At 35.0% G+C, this 18,580-nt stretch overlaps 1 protein-coding gene across 5 annotated transcripts in view; it reads left to right on the forward strand.

Annotated features, from left to right (window-relative positions):
- The window catches only part of LOC108367169 (uncharacterized), a 252,009-nt gene that overhangs the window by 204,197 nt on the left and 29,232 nt on the right, over positions 1-18,580 (forward strand). For all 5 annotated transcript variants that reach the window (XM_017622059.1, XM_017621797.1, XM_017621860.1 and 2 more), the window contains 2 exons: positions 6,788-6,902; positions 8,945-9,985. In XM_017622059.1, the coding sequence (XP_017477548.1) occupies positions 6,788-6,902; positions 8,945-9,985 (1,156 nt within the window). The remainder of the gene's footprint in view (positions 1-6,787; positions 6,903-8,944; positions 9,986-18,580) is intronic.

Here is an 18,580-nt window from a genome sequence, read left to right on the forward strand (position 1 = left end):
CACTTATATGATTGTCTTTGCATTGTACATCTATCCACTTACCGCTAATTTTCAGACACTCTGGAATGTAATTCGGACACACGAATACGACTTTTATAATTTTCTGTCGCTAATGGTCATCGGTAAGGTTCGCGTAGGAGGTAGCTCGTCGTTCATTTGAATCAGCATGTTCATCAGCATTTATTTCCTCCGGTAATGTAAAAAAATATTAAGCAAGACGGAATTATTTTCACAGCCAATCAAACTAAAATAAATGATGGTAAAGTGTCCTTAAACACAATTTAACCGAGCCGTTTGCTAATCTTAAAAAAATTGGACGGAAAAACAAAACAGGCTTGAGAATTGTAATAAGTTTTACACTTACGGGCGAAACAATGGATAATTTTGTGTAGCACTTCAGTTAGATCATAGGTTTGCCATATTTGTCATGTATAATAAGAAACCGGAAAAGTTAGTTCTGGTTTCCTCTGCTGAAGTTTCTATCAAGGAACTTTTAAAAAGCTTTTATCCGATCTTTTAATTGTTTTTAAGTTTTTATTGAAGTTATTCATACTTGCCTGGTTATCAGGTGGTTATAATTTTATTTTTATTCAGTTTAAAATAATAAAATTCACTACAGTATAATAATTTTTTACCAGATAACCTCATAATCAGGCAAGTTTGAGCACCCAAATTATTCCTTACGTTTGTATAAGTAACTTTTTTTAACATTTTTCGTTTCGTAAACATTTCAAAATTTTTATTTCAATTCTGCTACTCAAACCCTCAGGGTAAAAATTAATATCAGTGGCAACTCTTTTGAAAAATATCTGGACCAATGGATGTGTAAGTTTTTTTTCATTCAACTAAATCTTTTTCAAAAACACCTTTCGTTTCGTATCGATCTCGTAATATTTCATTTAATTAAAAGTTTAAACTTTTTAAATTGATATTAACGCTAACGAAAAATGTTATCTTATCAATTTGATTGAATACAATTTTGCAAACAAGTGGCAGTCATCCTTAAAAATATTTTCCGAACTAAGCTCTCTGAAACCACCTTATTTTGACACTCTTATTACAGCACTTCATTTAACTTATAAATCTAATTCAACTAAATTTTTCAAACAGATACCAATACTCCTCATAAATATTTGGAAACACAAGCTTTCGGCTTGCAGTTTATTTGGTTTGATACCCACATTGCAATATGTTATTTGTCGCCTCAATTTGATCGAATTAAAATTTTGCAACATGTGGCAACCCCCTTCAAAAATATTTTCCATTAAGCTTTCTTAAACCTCATTATATCTATATTCAAATTGTAATACATATTTCATTTTTTTTTATCAATTTGTTATTACTCATGAATACATATACTAAAAGCGCCAGTTACTGTCGAAAATCGACCGTTTGTTTCGATTTTTTAAGGCTCTTGGAGGAGTTTTCTAACTTAGCACGTCGTTTAAAATTACTTACCGGAAAATATCCTGCTTTCGAACTAAGACATGACTACTACATTTTTTATCATTTATGAAAGCCTTTCGACTTGGAGTTGACCACATACATTCGGGTGATAATTCAATAGATATCGACAACTTGATGAATTTCATTTACTTGACACATTTCGATAATCCCTCAAATTTTTATAGCTCGATAACTATCTCTAAATTTCGACAAATAATTTTCAGTGTCTATAAATTTCGACAACTCAATAAAACACGTCGCGATAACTCAACAACATGCATAACTTAATAAATTTCGAAAACTATAAACTTCGTTGATTCAACAAATTTCGGTAACTAGATAACTTTCGATAACTAAATTTTTTATGGCTGAATTTACTTCGATTCCTATTGAAAAAATTCAATACATTTTCTTACCATTTCGTGACCCTAATTCTTATGTATTTCTCATTATCTCCATTTTCGTCTTTATCTTCAATTTTGTCTTCTCTTTTTTGTCTTCATCGTTATCATTTATTTCTTCATCACCATATTTATCTTTATTACAAAATTTAATTTCAAATATGAAGTGAAAAAAATGCAAAAACAATTCAAACTGAACAGGTTTCAACCACAACTATACGCAAATACGATAAACTTGGCCGCAATTTTCAATCAATATTTAAACCATAAAAATTCTCAGAAATTCTCGTCTACAGAAAAATACCTTTTCAATTGTGTTCTTGGTTTTGAATCGCTAAACGAACGGAGCCAACGAAGTCATTGCTGATGAAGGTTGAGATTTCTGACTATTGGACTAAATGTTCCATCTTTGCCTACCCTGGCGTTAAAGTTGCCCATCCTGACGCAAAGTCGCCAAGCGTGATTTTAACATTGTAGAGTGGGTAGCGCTCATAAAAATTCTCCTTAATCTCACCTCTCTTCTCTTCCGTCAGGACACAAACGGGGCTTATCCCGTTGAATTTAGCCCTTTAGCGGTTTGTGGCAGTGCATTCCCTGAGTAGACCCAGAGCACAACCCATTGCTGGGAGGTCTTTTTAAGATGCATATTTATATAGCGAGGCGCATGCTCCATGACAGGCAAACGCTTGCAGCCGCACTTATGTTGAACAGACGTTGCTGGCATTAGTGCACTATTAAGACGTACAAGAAGGAGTGGCCCCATCGAAGCAATTTCTCTTTTTTCCTTGACCCAAAACTCCATTTAGGTTGGCTACCGCATCTTGCACATGGGTTGATCACGTTGCCCATTGAGTGTACAGAGTTGTAAAGGTATAACCGCGTACCTAGAAGAATGATCTTTCTACATGGTACTCGTAACTAAATTTCACTATATAAACTATTATAACACTGCACTACACTTATTTAATTCACAGCCCTTTGAGCAAAATGTGAGAACAGATGAGGCACTGAATAATGAAGATATATTTATCAAAAGCTTAAAATGCAAACTCCTTTTAGCACCAGATACATGCATATATAAATCAGCCGATTCAATTATTTAGCATTTATTTTCTTTTAAATTTCCATTACTTAGAGACCCTGCTTTTAAATTACTTCATTTACTTGATTCCAACATATTTAGCTTTAGCTATCCGAAGCCAAATCCAATTTTCACAAATAACTCGTATTTTATAGCTCCTTTTTCAGCCAATTTTCCATACAATTACCAATTCCATTCACGCCTTCGCTATTCCAGTTTCCCACTTTCTTCAACCCTTTAAATCGCCATGGCAATTGAACGGACAGTTGGGAGCTGCTGGCAAACTAATTGACTGTTATAATAAAAATCCGCTAAACTAAATTAAAACAAAAAAAACGAGAATTTAACAGAACAGCTGGATATAAAATTCTAAAAAGGGTTAAACGTAGAGGAATTTATACTAAATGAAAGCAAAGAAAATAAAATATAAATATACAGTGGTGGGAAACTAAATAGGGACGCGACATTTTAACAAGGAATGACTATTTTCTTTTGCTCATTTAAAGTTTATTGTTTTTGTTTTTGAAAGTACAGCTCTGTGTCTAAATAATAAAATCATGTAAGTCTGAATTTAAAACCATGTACAAACAGTGGGATAAAACGAAAAAATATTAGGTAGTCTGTTTTGCAGGCCATTAAATTCTAGCATAATAAAGTGACATCTTGAAGAAGGTAGGACTTACTTTTGATTTTTAGGAATTTTTTCTTATACATTTCCTATCATCCAAGCAGGGCTTCGGAGCGGATCAAAGGAGCAAAGAGCAAAGGATTTTAACTGAAGCGGATGTATAAATGTAGTTATATTTTCTAAAATAAGATCATACGATTGATGTTATCAGTTTTTGGATATCAGTTTTGGGATAACAGGCGACGATATTTAATTTACTTGGCAATTTTTTTGTTTCTATTGGATGCAGAATTGTTCATAGAGCATCTAGATTCTAGATGCATTTCTGCATCAAAAAGAAAATTTTCAAAAAATTTCTCCTACGTTTTATTGGTGCTTAGTCCTCGATATATAAAGAAATAATAAAAAAAAAAGTTTTTGTTAGTGGGAGTGGAGCTAAGGGCGGAGTTCGGAGCAAAATAAAATGCCGGAGCGGAGCCACAGCGGAGCGATGAAAACATAAACCTGTGCTCCGTAGCCGCGACACAAAGTATGTGTGCTCGAATTTTGCTTTTATATAGATGAAAATATAATGTAGCCAAAATTGCAAAACTAAATTTTTTTTTTAATTCAGAATAAAAAGTTTAAAATTTCATGAAAATTTATTAAAATAGCGAATCCCTATTTATTTGCCCGCCACCGTACATATATGCAGGGATTTTCGAATTTTCTATTCAACAATAAAGAATCGGAAGCCACCGACAAAACGTGCTGAGATATAAATAGTCAGATATTTACTGCAACTACATGGAGAGTTTCGACTGTGACAGTCAGTACCTTAGACACCACATACTAGAAATTTTCTCACACCAATACAAAAGGCCACCAAATAAAATGTCCACTGCGTCCTTTTGATGTGAAAGTAAACTGACTGGTTAGCTGACAGCTGTAAAAGTCCAATTGTGCAGACTTTGATATGTATATGTATGCATATGTACTCGTATACGTATTTACATACTCATATTAAAGTCTGAATGGTGTGCTCCATGTGGCCACTGAGGTTTTGCTCGAAGGATTAGTGTGACTTTATCACGCGTTGCAATTGCGCTTATTTAATGCGCTTTGATACTAAATTTAGCGAAGGATTTTGTGAATGAGATTAGTTAGAGAAATATGTAGAGTAACGAGTGAGGAGAAATTGAAAATGTGAGATAGTGAAATAGAATTTATACATATGTACAAATAATTTAAATGAAACTAAAGGAAATGGTATTAAAGAAAGGGATTTTGGGTTTTGTTTCCTAAATGTTTCCAGAAAATATTGACTTTATTCAAACTCTGAGAAATTCCTTAAGCTTAACAAAATTTAATATATTAATTCTGGGTGTCTAAATTAGCATCAACTAACTTAATTTGCCAAAGAGAGAATTCGGGTAGAACAAATACGTAGGTATATGTACCAGGAAGCTCCAACACCCAAAGGACCCCTGCATAGTGCTTTCCGCAGTCCTGAGGGATCTGGGAGTGCGATATACTTGAGGATTAAGTGATAATGGTACGAGTAAAAAGGAATTTTGTTGCTCAACGATTCCCTTTTCAGGCGTTTTCCTCGAGACGTTGAGATGTGGCGTATTTTTTCCGTACGGTAGCACGATAGAAACCAGCGTTCATTTCCTGCAATGAGAGCGCATGAGAATAAATCGCTTTCTTTTAATATTAGTCTTATTTTGAATATTTGGGGTTTAAAGAGATGAGCATGAGTGGTGCTCTAAAGCTCACGCATTCACTGATATTATTTTTTGTTCCGTGAAGCAGGGTAGCTTAAAAATTATCGAGATGGAATCAGTTTGGCTTGACATCCGGTTGGGAACAACTGTTGTTGGAACGGTCGCTTTGTCGTGCGGCAATGGGCAATGACCTTTTTGGTATGTCCAAGGGTGTTGTGTTTTTGTTGCGATAATTACTGGTAAATAAAGCCTTGCGCTCTGCCAAGTGATGGGATTCGTAATAGGGCCTCGAGCTTTACTTACATTATTATTTATAAATTTTTTGGGGGGATAGAATTTTTCATAGGGGTTCCTGGGAAGCTCTTACATGTTTACTACTTCGAGAATCACAAACCTAGCTGCGAGAAATTTTTTCTTTTGACATCACGAGAGTACTCGTGATGATAACAGCGATTACTCCCGCAGCGTTAGAATTTTTTGGGGGCTTTTTTGTGCAAATATATACGAAAACTGGCATACGGCTTCGAAATTTCCACTTACCCGATGGGGATGGGATTTTAAGTTTGGGAGTTTAATAAGAAAGTAGTAGTTGAGATAACAATTACCGTGGCATTCCGTCTAGGACAGTTGAAAGTTTGCTGTAAATAATACAGGTGAAAGAAAGTATGCAAGTTATTTTGAAAGACTTTGTTTATTCTGACACGTAAGACTTACAAAAAAGCTCCCTTGCCAAATTTCATGGTGAAAATCTCATTTGACAAAAAGCAGAAAAATTATATCGCGCCGCTCCAAAAGTCGCAATGACCCAGTGGAAAAAGCTCGCCGTGCCATTCGAAGCTAGATCGAGTCCTCGGGCAGCGGATTTTTTTCTATTATTTTAAATAATTTTATTCTCTTACAATTTTTGGGTTTTGTTGTTTTAAAAAGGAAATACATATATGTATTTCTTTAGTTTCATTTAATTTTCAGAAACTAATTTTATATCATATCTACATATACATATATTTTTTTAGTTTAGTTTTTAGATTTTGTTGTTTTAAATAGAAAAATATATATATTTCGCATAGATTTTAGAAACTCTTCTCTTCTTAATTAATTTAAATTTAATTTTCTTGTGATTTTTGGATTTTGTTGTTATAAGAAATATCATATTTTTTAATTAAATTAAATTTGTTTTTAATTTTCGGAGTGCATGATTTTAAAAATTCGAAATATATTTTTTAATTCGCTTTAATTTTAAGACACTTGTATTTTTTTATTGTTCTGCATTAAGTTTTTTCTTTGTTTAATAAATTTTCTTTAGTTTTTAGTTTTAACACCTTTAGAAATAAAAATATATATTTTTTTTTACTTCAACTTGAGTAAAATGTTTCAGTGTTCGATTACGTATATAAAAATAAAACGTATATATGACCAATGTGCCTTCGCTGAAATTAATTTCATTGATATATATCTGTTATCTCACTTATTGCAATGTATTAATTAAATAGTACGTTGAAAACATTTATTTCTCTTTGTCTTTCAGTTCGATTGCAAAAACTGCAAATATGATGCTCTTGTTGGCGAAGCAAATCCAAGCAACAGTTACGATTACAATGGCAGTGGAAATATTGCTGGCTGTGGCACTGATTCTGGAGACGGTAAGCGGCATGCGTTAATTAAATTTTTAAAATAATACTTTAAATCCCATAAAAATTCCGCTGAGAAAACTTGCGCTGACCTTTTGTGTAAAAGAAAGTGTATCTTATTGGTATAATTCGCGCAAAACTTCTTAATACGTAAATTTAGTAATAACTAAAGCCATCTTCCCAACCACTAAATATATAAATAGTAATTTGAACAAAGGGTTTTCATGAACTTTTAGTCAAGGAAAGCAAAAAATATCAAAAGAAAGATAGAGTTGTAAAATATAAGGAGCACTAAAACACCCCAATACATACATTTCTGTATTATGCAACAAAAGAAAATTTAATAATATAAAAAAAAATATTTAAAACAAGTTTTAATTTAACATGTGTACTAAAATTATTAATATAAAATAAGTTACTTAAAGCTAAGTGGTAAGTGTATTAATTTTCGTTGGAGATAAAGTCCAGTGAACTTGAAAAGTGACAATGTTTTTCGTTATTTTTTTTGGCTTAGTCTTCCCTTATTTAATTTCAATTAATAAAAATATAGTTCATTCTCTAGCAAAAACCTTTTAAAAGCGAATTCCAAGTTTTGTAGATAATTTAAAAAATGAAAACTTTCAAAAAAATTTCACAAATTTACAATTTTCACATTTTAAACATTTTTCTTTGAATTTTTTTGAGTGTACAGTTTTGTAACCAACTTTAGTATCTGAAAGTAACTGAAGACAGTTGTCCAAAATTAAGCAAAACAAGTTATTTTCCAAAAAATTCGAAAAACTGTATAATAATAAAATAAAAAATAACTAATTGTTCTGAAGCTACTAATACTCACAGTTCTATATAGTATGTACATATATAGTTTTGTTCGTACTATTGCACAACTTTCTTTTGCTTTTCAGGAACCGTGGAACTATTAAAAAGTTACCCAGAACAGATTTCATTTTTATCAAACATTATATTTTTTCGACATTTTCGAAAACCTGTTTTCGGCGTAATTTTGCAGAACCTTTTATTCCTTCTCAAGAACCCTAGAACTATTAAAAATCGACTCAATGAAGTTTTTATTTATAAAAAAAAGATGTCGACCTTTTTTGCACAACTTTGCTTTAATTTTTTTAAAGCATTAAATTTTTTCGACTTTTTCGACGTAATTTTATAGAACTTTTATTCCTTTTCAGGAACACTAAGACCATTGAAAAGCTGCTCTGAGCAGTTTTTATTTAATTTTTTTTTACCATACATTTTTTTCAACTTTATGGAAATTTTTTTTTGCCATATTTAGCAGAAATTTTTTTCTTGTACACGAACCCTAGACCTGTAAGAAAGCAACTAAGAACAGTTTTCATATTTTTTACGTAACTTTTTTCGACTTAATTTTTTTTGCGAAATTTCGCAAAAGTTCCTTCCTCCTTAAGAACAATTTAAAAGCTACTCAGAATAGTTTCTATTTATTTTTTTTTTAAATAAAATTTTTTTCGTGGTAATTTTTATTTTCTTAGCTACTGGAAATAGTTTTTTATTTGCATTTTCCGTTTGCTGCATGAATTTGGCATACCAAATTTCTGAATATTTTTTTTTCGACAAAATAGCCAGAACTTTTCTTTTCTTTTTCCTAACTCACATATTAGGGGTATTTCGAAGCCTTGAAAAGCATTTTCACGATGTACGGATTACACAGTGCTGTCCCATAAAAAACAGATTCTTACCATGCAATGCGAGCATGCTGTGCACCGAGCAAGGGCTTTTCAAGACTTCAGGAATATCCTTAATGTGTTTGATTTGTTTCTGCATTTTAGCAAAATTTAGTGCAGCTTTCTTTTAGAATAGGATTATGTTAGGGCAAAAGAAGATTTTTGTATCACTGAAGAAATTAGCTAACACTTTCGGATCATTATTTAAAGAATTATAAATTTCTTAGTCCTACGAAATTTATTTTGTTGGTTCCCACTTAAAGCAAATTTAGCGTCTTGACTTTCATCAACCTATCTACTTTTCTATTCAAAACCCTGACTCTTTACATTCGTTACGTTTGCTTTCCTATATTCTTTTAGACTCCTGCCGTCTGCTGCAAAATTCACCAGCGAAATTAAATCAAAATCAAATGTTGACTGGAACGAAAATCAATGCACAATACTATCAGCAACAGCAGCAGCATCATCAACCGCAGCTACAACAGCAGCAGGAACAACAAAAGAGACCAGATGTTATGTTAATGGCAAAACCAGCTATGACAGTGCAAAAACAAATGCAGCAACAATACCAACAGCTTTACAGCCGTTCAGCCACACCATCACCGCAACATTTTCAACAGCAACCACTACAACAATTGCAACAACAAACATCAACACCGCCCCATGGCCTGCAAACATTCCACATCGTTTCGGCAAGCTCATCGCCAACACACCACCACCAGCAGAGTCAACAGCATCAACAACAACAACAACAGCAACTGCCACAGTCGACACTCCGCCAATATGCAACACTGCAGCCGCATCAACATAAGCAGCAACAACAACAATATGTGGCTGTACCCAGCGGTGCTTTGGTGCGCTTTCAGACAACAACAGCAACACTCGCTGCAACGGTAGCCGCATCAGCGCTCAGTGGCAACAGCAATAATTGCACCACCGATGGCAATGGTAATGTTGGTATAGGTCTTGGTGCAACACTCATCGCTACTGGCATGTCCGGCAATTGTTTTCAAACGGCGAATGTGCCGCTGCCTGGAAGCACAGCCACGGCCACAATTTACTTTCCCATTGCCACTGCCGCACATACACAGCAGCAACCCACCTATGCGTCGATTACGGGTGTTTCCGTTGCGCCGCCGGCGCCGCTGCCCCCAACAGCAGCAAACAGCGATGTGATGCTACCGACAAAAACAATGGCCGGTACCAGCTCCGCAGCCGCAGCCGCAACGCAATTGCTTTGCAATCAGCCGATTGTGAAATATCACACCATACAACGGTCGCAGGTGAGAAAACAGCAACAACAACAGCTGCTACTAAAGGAGCCAGTAACATTGCTAGGTAGCGCAGCTGATGTGATGCCGTTGCCGCCACCGCCAGCATATCAGACGGCTACCGTGCATGGTGAGTAAGAGATTGTTGGATTTTGAAAAGTATTAGTACGAGAGCTCTACAAATAGCTTTTCAAGCTTTCAGCGCTTCATCTAGCTACAAGTGAGTGCGGAGTTCTACTCTGACATTTAAAGTACAGAAATATGGCTAAAGTGAAAGCTAATTGTTAAAGGTGCCTGCTTGAAATCATTTCGTATAAAATGTGAGGCGCTGAATAGCTTTCGAACCACTGATTTGGCTTGAAAAACTTGCTGGATAACAATAATTTCTTAAAATATTTTCTATTCGGTTGAATTTGAATAAGCTGAATAATAAAATAATGCGCTGAATAAAAACGAAATTTAATGACTTATAACTGAGCTGAATAACAACGAAGTCTGCTTATCTGCTATCAACTAAATTGCATTCAATTAAAAACTTAAAAGCTTTCTTTTTGCTGTATTTTCGTTAGCTGAATACCGAAATAATGTAGTGATTAAGTTTGACGATTCTTTTTAGTAAATTAGTTAGTTCAAATTACTATTTTAGGCTCGCCTGCTTTACTCAAAATCGCTGAAAAAACTATGGACAGTTTATAGATAGCGCTGAATATCTACAGCATACTGAAAATGCTAATTCATTTTCTTCCAACATACAACAAATCAATAATTTTTCAAATATAAGCCACTGTCAATTGATAAAAGATTAAGTCAATGAAGTTGTACGCGCTGAATTGCTATAAGTGCCACTTAATATAATTTTGAGAATGTACGTGGCTAAATTGCGCCGTAGCTAAATTGCGCTGAATTCGTGAGAATCCGCCTCGCTATAAAATGTGTGTGCGAATTAATTGTAATAACAATTTTTTTTTTTTAATGGCGCCATTCAATTGCGCTGAATTAGGAAACAGTTAGCTGAATAGAGTTTAAACATTAAAACACTTATAGACGTAAACTAATGCAATTACAATATTTGACTAAAAATCAACTGAATACTAAAAAATTTTAAGTATATTTGGGTAAATTTCCATATTTTGCTGTAAGACTTAAATTTTCCTACAGTAACTTAACAAAGAAAATGACCATCAAATTTGCATGCGTATTTATTTTTTAGCATGCCTTTAGATAAATTTATTATAAACAAATATTTAAAGAGCGGTGCAATTTATGTGCGCTGAATAAGGCAAAAATTAGGTGAATAGAGTTCACATACTTAGTTAAAAAAATTATAAACGCTAACTTTTGACATGAATATTTTTTACTAAAAATTTGCTGAATTTTCACAAATGTTTAATAAATTTGGAGAAATATCCATCTTTTGCTGAAAAACTCAAATGCTGAATTGACGAAATAATTGGTTGCTATAAAATTTTCTTGCGTATTATTTAATTTTTCAACATGAACTTGTCACAGAAATTAATTTGCTTATGATGAATTAAACACAAACCGAATGAATTAAATTGTTGTTAAAAAATATGTTAAAAATTGCGCATTTTAAGTGCGCTGAATTAGAAAAAAAAAGCAAAGTACGTTGAGTCTATACAGTAAAAACACCTTAGAAATTTAAACATCAGCAAACAAATTGTAAATAAAAACAGCTGATATAAAAACTTATAAGTTTTTTTTTTGTAATATTTCATCTTTTGCTGTTAGACTTTAATTTTTCGTGCGCTGAATTGGCAAAGAGCAAACGAATTTAGTGTTCGGATACCAAGGCTTAAAGAATATTAGTAAAGTAAGAGCGCTGAATTACTAAACATTTAGCTGAATAAATATTTTTTTATCAAAAAATAAAATTTTTACTTAGCAGAAAAAATGATTTTCTTAACATACAAATTTTACTTTCCGCTGCTTTATTTTCGCACTTAATTGCAAACCAATGTAGCGGAATGAAATTGTTGTAAAGAAAATTCTTCCAAATTACACAAATAAAGCGCAATAAAGCAAAACTCAACCGAAATTTTATAGAGCATGTATTCAACTTTTCTGAAAATATTTATCTTAAAATATTTAACTACACTATAATCAAGTCTTCTTTGTACAAACAGCTCAAATTTTTGTCCGAAAGTTTTCATTCTCTTCTACATTAAAGGCACATATTCTTCAAACTTTCACTTGCAACATCATTGCTTTCAGCCAAACCAATTTTAAATTCTTTAACATTTCGCTTTGCTATCTACACTACTTAGCACAGCCATTAAATCTGTAAATCCACTTGCGTTGCTGTAAGAAACTTTCACTCATTTTAAATCAACTACAAACTTTGACGTGCCAAAACTCAGTCAACCAAGGCAAACCAACTAACCGACAAACCAAATACAGCAACAGGAAAAAAAGAAAGGCACTTGAAATAGCAACAGCGAATATTCAAGAGCAAACAGCAAACAGCAAATGGCAAAATTAGTTTGCAGTAAGCAGTACACACCAAGCGCCCCGTTCCCGTCCTCTATAAACTTCCCTTACAGTAACGCTACTGTTGAGCTTCAGTTGTAACTCAGTTACTTACCCCTTTGGTTATGTGTTGCACGCTCCACATAGCTGCACTTTAATTGCATTTTGCTTTCAACTTAAAGTTATAAGCCCAACACAGCAACCAATAACAACAAAATAAACTTATGCATTTCTGCAACATCAGCTCACCATTGGCTGATGGTGCATACAGCAAACTTTTCGTAGTTGACTTTCATTAGTGGTTTGTTGAACAGAGTTCGGGTGAGAGCAACCAGTACGGAAGCCAAGCAAATACTTCACACTTCTTTGTGTTTAAAAAAAAAACAATGCCAACTTTGCATGCCACATTGATGTGGCAATTGAAATTTAAGCTCTGCCTTCCTACTCACATGTTGAAAAGCTGTGACAGTAAAGAAGTTAGAAAAGTAGAGTTCTTGTATCTATATTTACATATACCATACGTAACGATGAAGGTCTCACTTTGTTTGAGAGCTTGCGGTCACCGCCTGTTTTCTGGTCTAGAAGTTAGCCCGCAACACTGATGCAGCTATTTAGTTGACATGAACCACACATGCTCTCACGCAAATAGGACCTTTTTGTCAGTTGTATTTCAACGCATAGAGCAAGAGTCGAAGGAATTGTATACTCTAGACATTTTCAAGGTAATTTTGGGCCACACTAGTATCAGAACTGATCTTTTCTGATACCGCTGCCAACGGTAGTTGCTAAGCAATAGTAATAAACGATCTCTGGTATTTAGACCTGCAAAAGATGTGCAGTTTCGAGGAAAGTTTGAGATGCCTTCCACTTCTTCCTCTTCCAAGCAGCAAAGAAAATTTAAAACCTGATGTGACATTTAGCCTCAATGTATGAATCGGTCAATACATGCACCAGAACTCAGAGGTTCATCTTTGAAGACAACTTTTGATTGCTTCTGATCCATCCTGGGCTAAATTACACATTTCTTGGTCTCGTTCGGTTGACAAGAGGCTAATCTGACCAAGAGTAGTCCGCGTGGTCCAAGGTATCTTCACTCTCAGTTTTCTCGGTAAGTTCGACTCGAGGGCATCTGACTAGCACTGAGTAGGAAATATACAGATATTTCCCAAACAAGCTTTGAGCGCAGCGCAACTCGGTCCATGGCTCCGAGTGAAAAGAAAAAAAATATCTACATCGATACTTCAACGTAAAAATTTCTAAATATTTGCTAATAAAAAAAAAAAAACAATAATACGAAGCCGTCCAATATCTCAAAAACCACTCTACAAAAAGGCTATTAAATATAAAAGAAAGTTCGTAGTGATGCTACATACATTTGGAACCAAAGAATCGAAGCTAACAAACTTTGAGGCAATATTAAAAAAATATCGTCATCTCCTTAGGGAATTATAGTAGACAGTTTGACTCTGTGTCAAATGATGATAGTGATAGTTGACCCTCGTAACATTTAGCTACACGGTTTCCTTAGGAGCTGTGCACTTCCTATACTTATTGTTATCCACCATACCAAGTTTGAGGCTGTGAGTGCAAGGAGGAGGAATACAGGCGTCACCTTACCTCGAGACTAGCTCAGAAAACAAATTACGATTCTATAACACAACCAGCTGGATAGAGAGAAAGTCCCCCACTAAAAAGAAGTATTATCACCGAAGATTCGGTACTACGAGTTGGCCAGGTAGCGTCTTCAGATCGCGTGCGTCGATGAGGCAGCTGCAAGTTCGTGCAGGAGAGATGAGTCGAAATCTAGTCAAAGCCTTCTGAATAGAGGGGCGAATACCTATTTGAAAATTCTGATAACCGTATGCCGGCATCTGATTCAACGGAGCCTTTAAGCGTTTTTTTTGGATATCAAGGGCTTATATTCAATACCCTCTAGGATCACCACTTTCGGTTATTTTATTCAATATAGCCCTTGGAAAAGTTAGCTCCATTATATTTTTTCTAAGACTAAGGACTTGCCGCAATTGGTCCATATCTTCAGGAGCTAAGATTTCGGTTTTTTAACATATGCAGAAAACTCAAATGTATACATCCAACCCTCTCCGTATATGACACCCCTATCCACTATACGGACACATTGAAAATATTGGGAATAATTTTTTACAATAAACTTACTTTTAAGCAGCACTTTTATAATGTAATATTAACTTACTTGCTCGACTAAATATTATAAAGTTTTTATCATCCACGTATTCCTTAGTTCATATAACTACACTGGTAAATGTAATAAGGGCTTTTATATAAGGAAAAATTTACTTTGGGCTCGTAATTTACGGACACTGTGCAAAAAACATCTTAAATTGCTAGAAACACCTTACCATTCAGCAGTCAGAAGAAACATAACCATGAGGTAAAGTACAACACAGATGCTCATCCCAAAGATAGTGCAGAAATTAGACTTTATTCTCTCACGTCGAATCCTGCTTTCAACAAAAAACCTGATGAAGCAAGCAATCAGCTTTATTTCGTATATTAAGCTACATCAAAGATTTGAGCTCCTATCTACTCCGATGCCTACTAAAGTAAAAACTCTACCGCAAGGGAATTTGCCCAGTTCTATACTCATAAATGATCTGAGAGCTTATTTTCATAGTCGGTTCCAGATATGATACCGGCTGTTCTTTTGCGGTAACAAAAGGGCTTGGTATTAAAATTGTCATCGGTGCTTTTCCCGCGTACTGCTCGGCATCTATAATTGCTAGAAGCTGCACGTTTCGCCTCTAAAAACGAAGGAAATTTCCTCATATGCACGGACAGTAAATCAGCCATCGAAGCCCTCTTTAACAATGCTAATTCGTCTCATATAATTTCGAAATCTTGTGAAATACTCTTTCGACACAAAAATACCATTAAAATTATGTGACCAATGATTTATGTGTTAAAAACTTAGTTTAACATAACATTTACATCTAAAGAACTGATATTTTCATTATTCTGCAAGCGTGAATTTTTAAGACATGCGTGGGTACTTAAAATTATTAACACTTTTAAAAATAGCTGTCAAAATAGTTTTTTTGCTCTCCTGAAAAATTGAGTTTTTGCAGATAGAGGGCATTGATATTAAAGTACAGCATAGCCGAGTTCGGGGACGTTTAGGGCGTTTTGAAGATCAAGCTTATCCAAGGTCATGAGGTACCTAGAAGGCATAGGGCCCACATTTGACTAGAAAAGATCTAGGGCCTACATTTGACTATAGCCATGAACCGCAGTAAACGGGTGTACCTCCAATAGCTGTTAAACCCAAAAATCCGCATTAATTACTGGGTACCATTCACACAAAGGGTCATTGACGGGCGCACAAAAGCCCTCGAACCTTCTAAGTCTGAACGAAGAAGGCCCAAAGCCTCCCTATGAAAGGTGGATAAAAAGCTAGGCTTCGGAGTGAGAATAGCAAAACTTAAAAATTTTCCGATCAAAGTAACCGATTTTTGGGCGAAATTAAGCTAAAAGAAGATGCCAACGAGAAGGTCATCGAATATGCCCACCAGCATTCGGGAGAAACGACGCTACGTAATAAATAAAATGAGAAAGCCGGTAGTTTAGGTAAGAATGGAACATTCTAACATCGACTCGAAAGACAACTATATCAACACCATCAGTAGTCCTACCATAAATCTTGAGTCTGATCATCCTATCGTCTCCCCTCGTGGCATCTATACATAGTATTTGCAACACCGAGTAAGCTCATACGCCATAGGGCTATTCGCGATCCGGTGCAAATGGCCTAGCATCATTGCATTGCAACTTTGTATTGCAAATTATTTGCAATACACAAACAAAATACACGCATTTGCATTTGTCATGGCTTGACAAATTTGCAATACCGAAAATCCATAGCATAAAAATGCTATGCATTGCAACTCTGGTTGACATTTCTATCAGTTGATGAAAAAATTTTTACCATGACAGTTTAATAAAGGTCGCTCACAATCCATGGCATATTTCTGCAAGTGCATTAATTTGTCAGCTCTTATGCACCGAATCGCGAATATCCCTCATATCTTACTGGCGGTGCGTGAGCAGTTTGTGTGATCTTGATATTTCCTATGGCGGTATGAGTATTGGTACTCAGGGGTCAGACATCAAGAAGAATGCTCGATTTGACAAGTTCATGGGCTCTTTTTTTCACTTCAACACCTTTCTCCCAGGGATCGAATTAATTGCGATGTCACTCTCACTGCTATTTTGCTGCTTTGCTGGTAGATAGAATATGAAAGTAGAGCCATAATGGTTGCCCAACTGCCACTTGGCGGACTTGTTTTCTGCAATTTCTCTGTCGATTTTCTTATTTCACAAATTTTAGCCTGAAAAATACTGTTTTTGTTTGTTTGCTTAAGGAAGTTGCAAATTTCCTCTTCAAATCAACAAATTGCAGCTCCTACTTCCTACAAATAAGCATCGCCGCATCAACCATCTTTGCACCTTAACGCTGACCATCAACTCTCTAAACGGTCTCTCGAGACTCAGTTTTGGAGTCACATAATCTATTTGCGCTGTAAAAGATGACGACACAAGTCCGGAATATTAGCTGACCCGAGACTAAAGCCTAAAATTGTGTAGAGCGCCACTGTCCGTGCCCGTATTCTATTCTAAGTAAAAAATATATCCAAAACTTTCGAAGAAATATCTTTCTCTTGATGCCAATGCTTGGCTTTTAACTACTTGGTTGAGCGGCCAGTCTATGCCAAGTTATGCCTATTAAAGCTTACTCCAATAGCTTTCATTTTGATATCAAGATTATACATTTTTTATTTCCAATTTAAAAGCAGATGACCACATTCGTAATAATCTCACTAAAATTCATGCCAAAGCATTCAATCTCTCATAAATAACTCCGTAATACGCTCATCAACTACATAGGTCGGTGTTATGCAGACAAACTTTTGTTTGGCAAATTAAATGGCGGCTGCGTAGTTTGCTCGGAGGTGGTTATGTCGAGTTTGGCACAGGGTTGCACGTTCATTATGGTTTTCATGGCTATTGCCAACACGAAATGAGAATTTCAGATGTACATAACGCGCAAAATTTAAAATTTTTGTATATGACAACACCGAATTTGCTGCAGTTTGACCAAACAAAATTAGTTTGCTGTGAGAGTCGCCAAACTCGCTCTCTCCGAGTTTGCTGCAACAACAATTGCACGCAGTTTGCCAAACAAAATTTCTGCATAACACCGACCATAGTCGTTCACCATGCAGCATGAGAAGGGCGAATGACACGTTCCTTGCATGCTAACAACAACAATACATTCATATTTACCATACCATCGCAACTTTTAATTGCATTTAACTTACTCCACTCCGTTCGCCGTTGTCGCTAACAATGTTGATCTGACTTGCAATATGCCAACAGCTGCGTGTGACACAACATTGCTACGCCATCCGCAACGGCCATGGATGTCAGCAGGCGTTGACAGCGCGCTCAAATGGTGTCTGATCGGCTCAACCAAGCGATATAATTCACAGCATTATTTCCTGCTTTTGCTGATTCAAACATTTCGGACATCACGCTGATTGTGCTTGCTTAAAGTATTCCACTCGTCGCACAGTGTTTCGACTATATGGAGGCAGATGGAAATAATAGTACACCTGCACCGATTTCACTGAAACTTGACATGTGCTCTAGTTTTACTTAGAAATAGAGAATTATGAAATTTTGTAAAGATGGAATAATTGCCACGCCCTCTACTCTTGTGGGCGGAAACATTAAATCTCGTCCGATTTCGATGAAATTTAGTTTGTAGTCTTTGTTTTATTAGAAAACCCTAAATATAAAATATGGGGAAGAGTGGATTACTATAACGTTCAAAACTCACAAAAAATGTGGACCCAGTGATGGAATTTTGGGTAATTTTTGTTTTCTGCTTTCCACTCTCAAAAAACAAAGGTTATACAATAAAATGACTTAGGTGTCAATACTCGCTTTTTTCCCAATATCTGGTGGGATTTTTTCATTCTTTGAAAAATTCTTTTCGCCAAATTATGCAAAAAGAAGCTGAAAATCAAAAATTAAGAAAATCAAAAATTACATATATTTGCAAAGTCGCGCGCAAAGATCAAATTATATATAATCGAAAACTACATACAATTCTCTAAAATATTAGTCTAATTTCAAGTACCGGTCCTCATACTTTTTTTTTACTAATAATCTTTAGCATCTACATTTCAAAGTAAATTTT

The sequence above is a fragment of the Rhagoletis zephyria genome, unplaced genomic scaffold, assembly GCF_001687245.7.
Source record: "Rhagoletis zephyria isolate East Lansing unplaced genomic scaffold, Rhagoletis_zephyria_1.1 Rzeph_scaffold_00002, whole genome shotgun sequence".
Taxonomy (NCBI): domain Eukaryota; kingdom Metazoa; phylum Arthropoda; class Insecta; order Diptera; family Tephritidae; genus Rhagoletis; species Rhagoletis zephyria.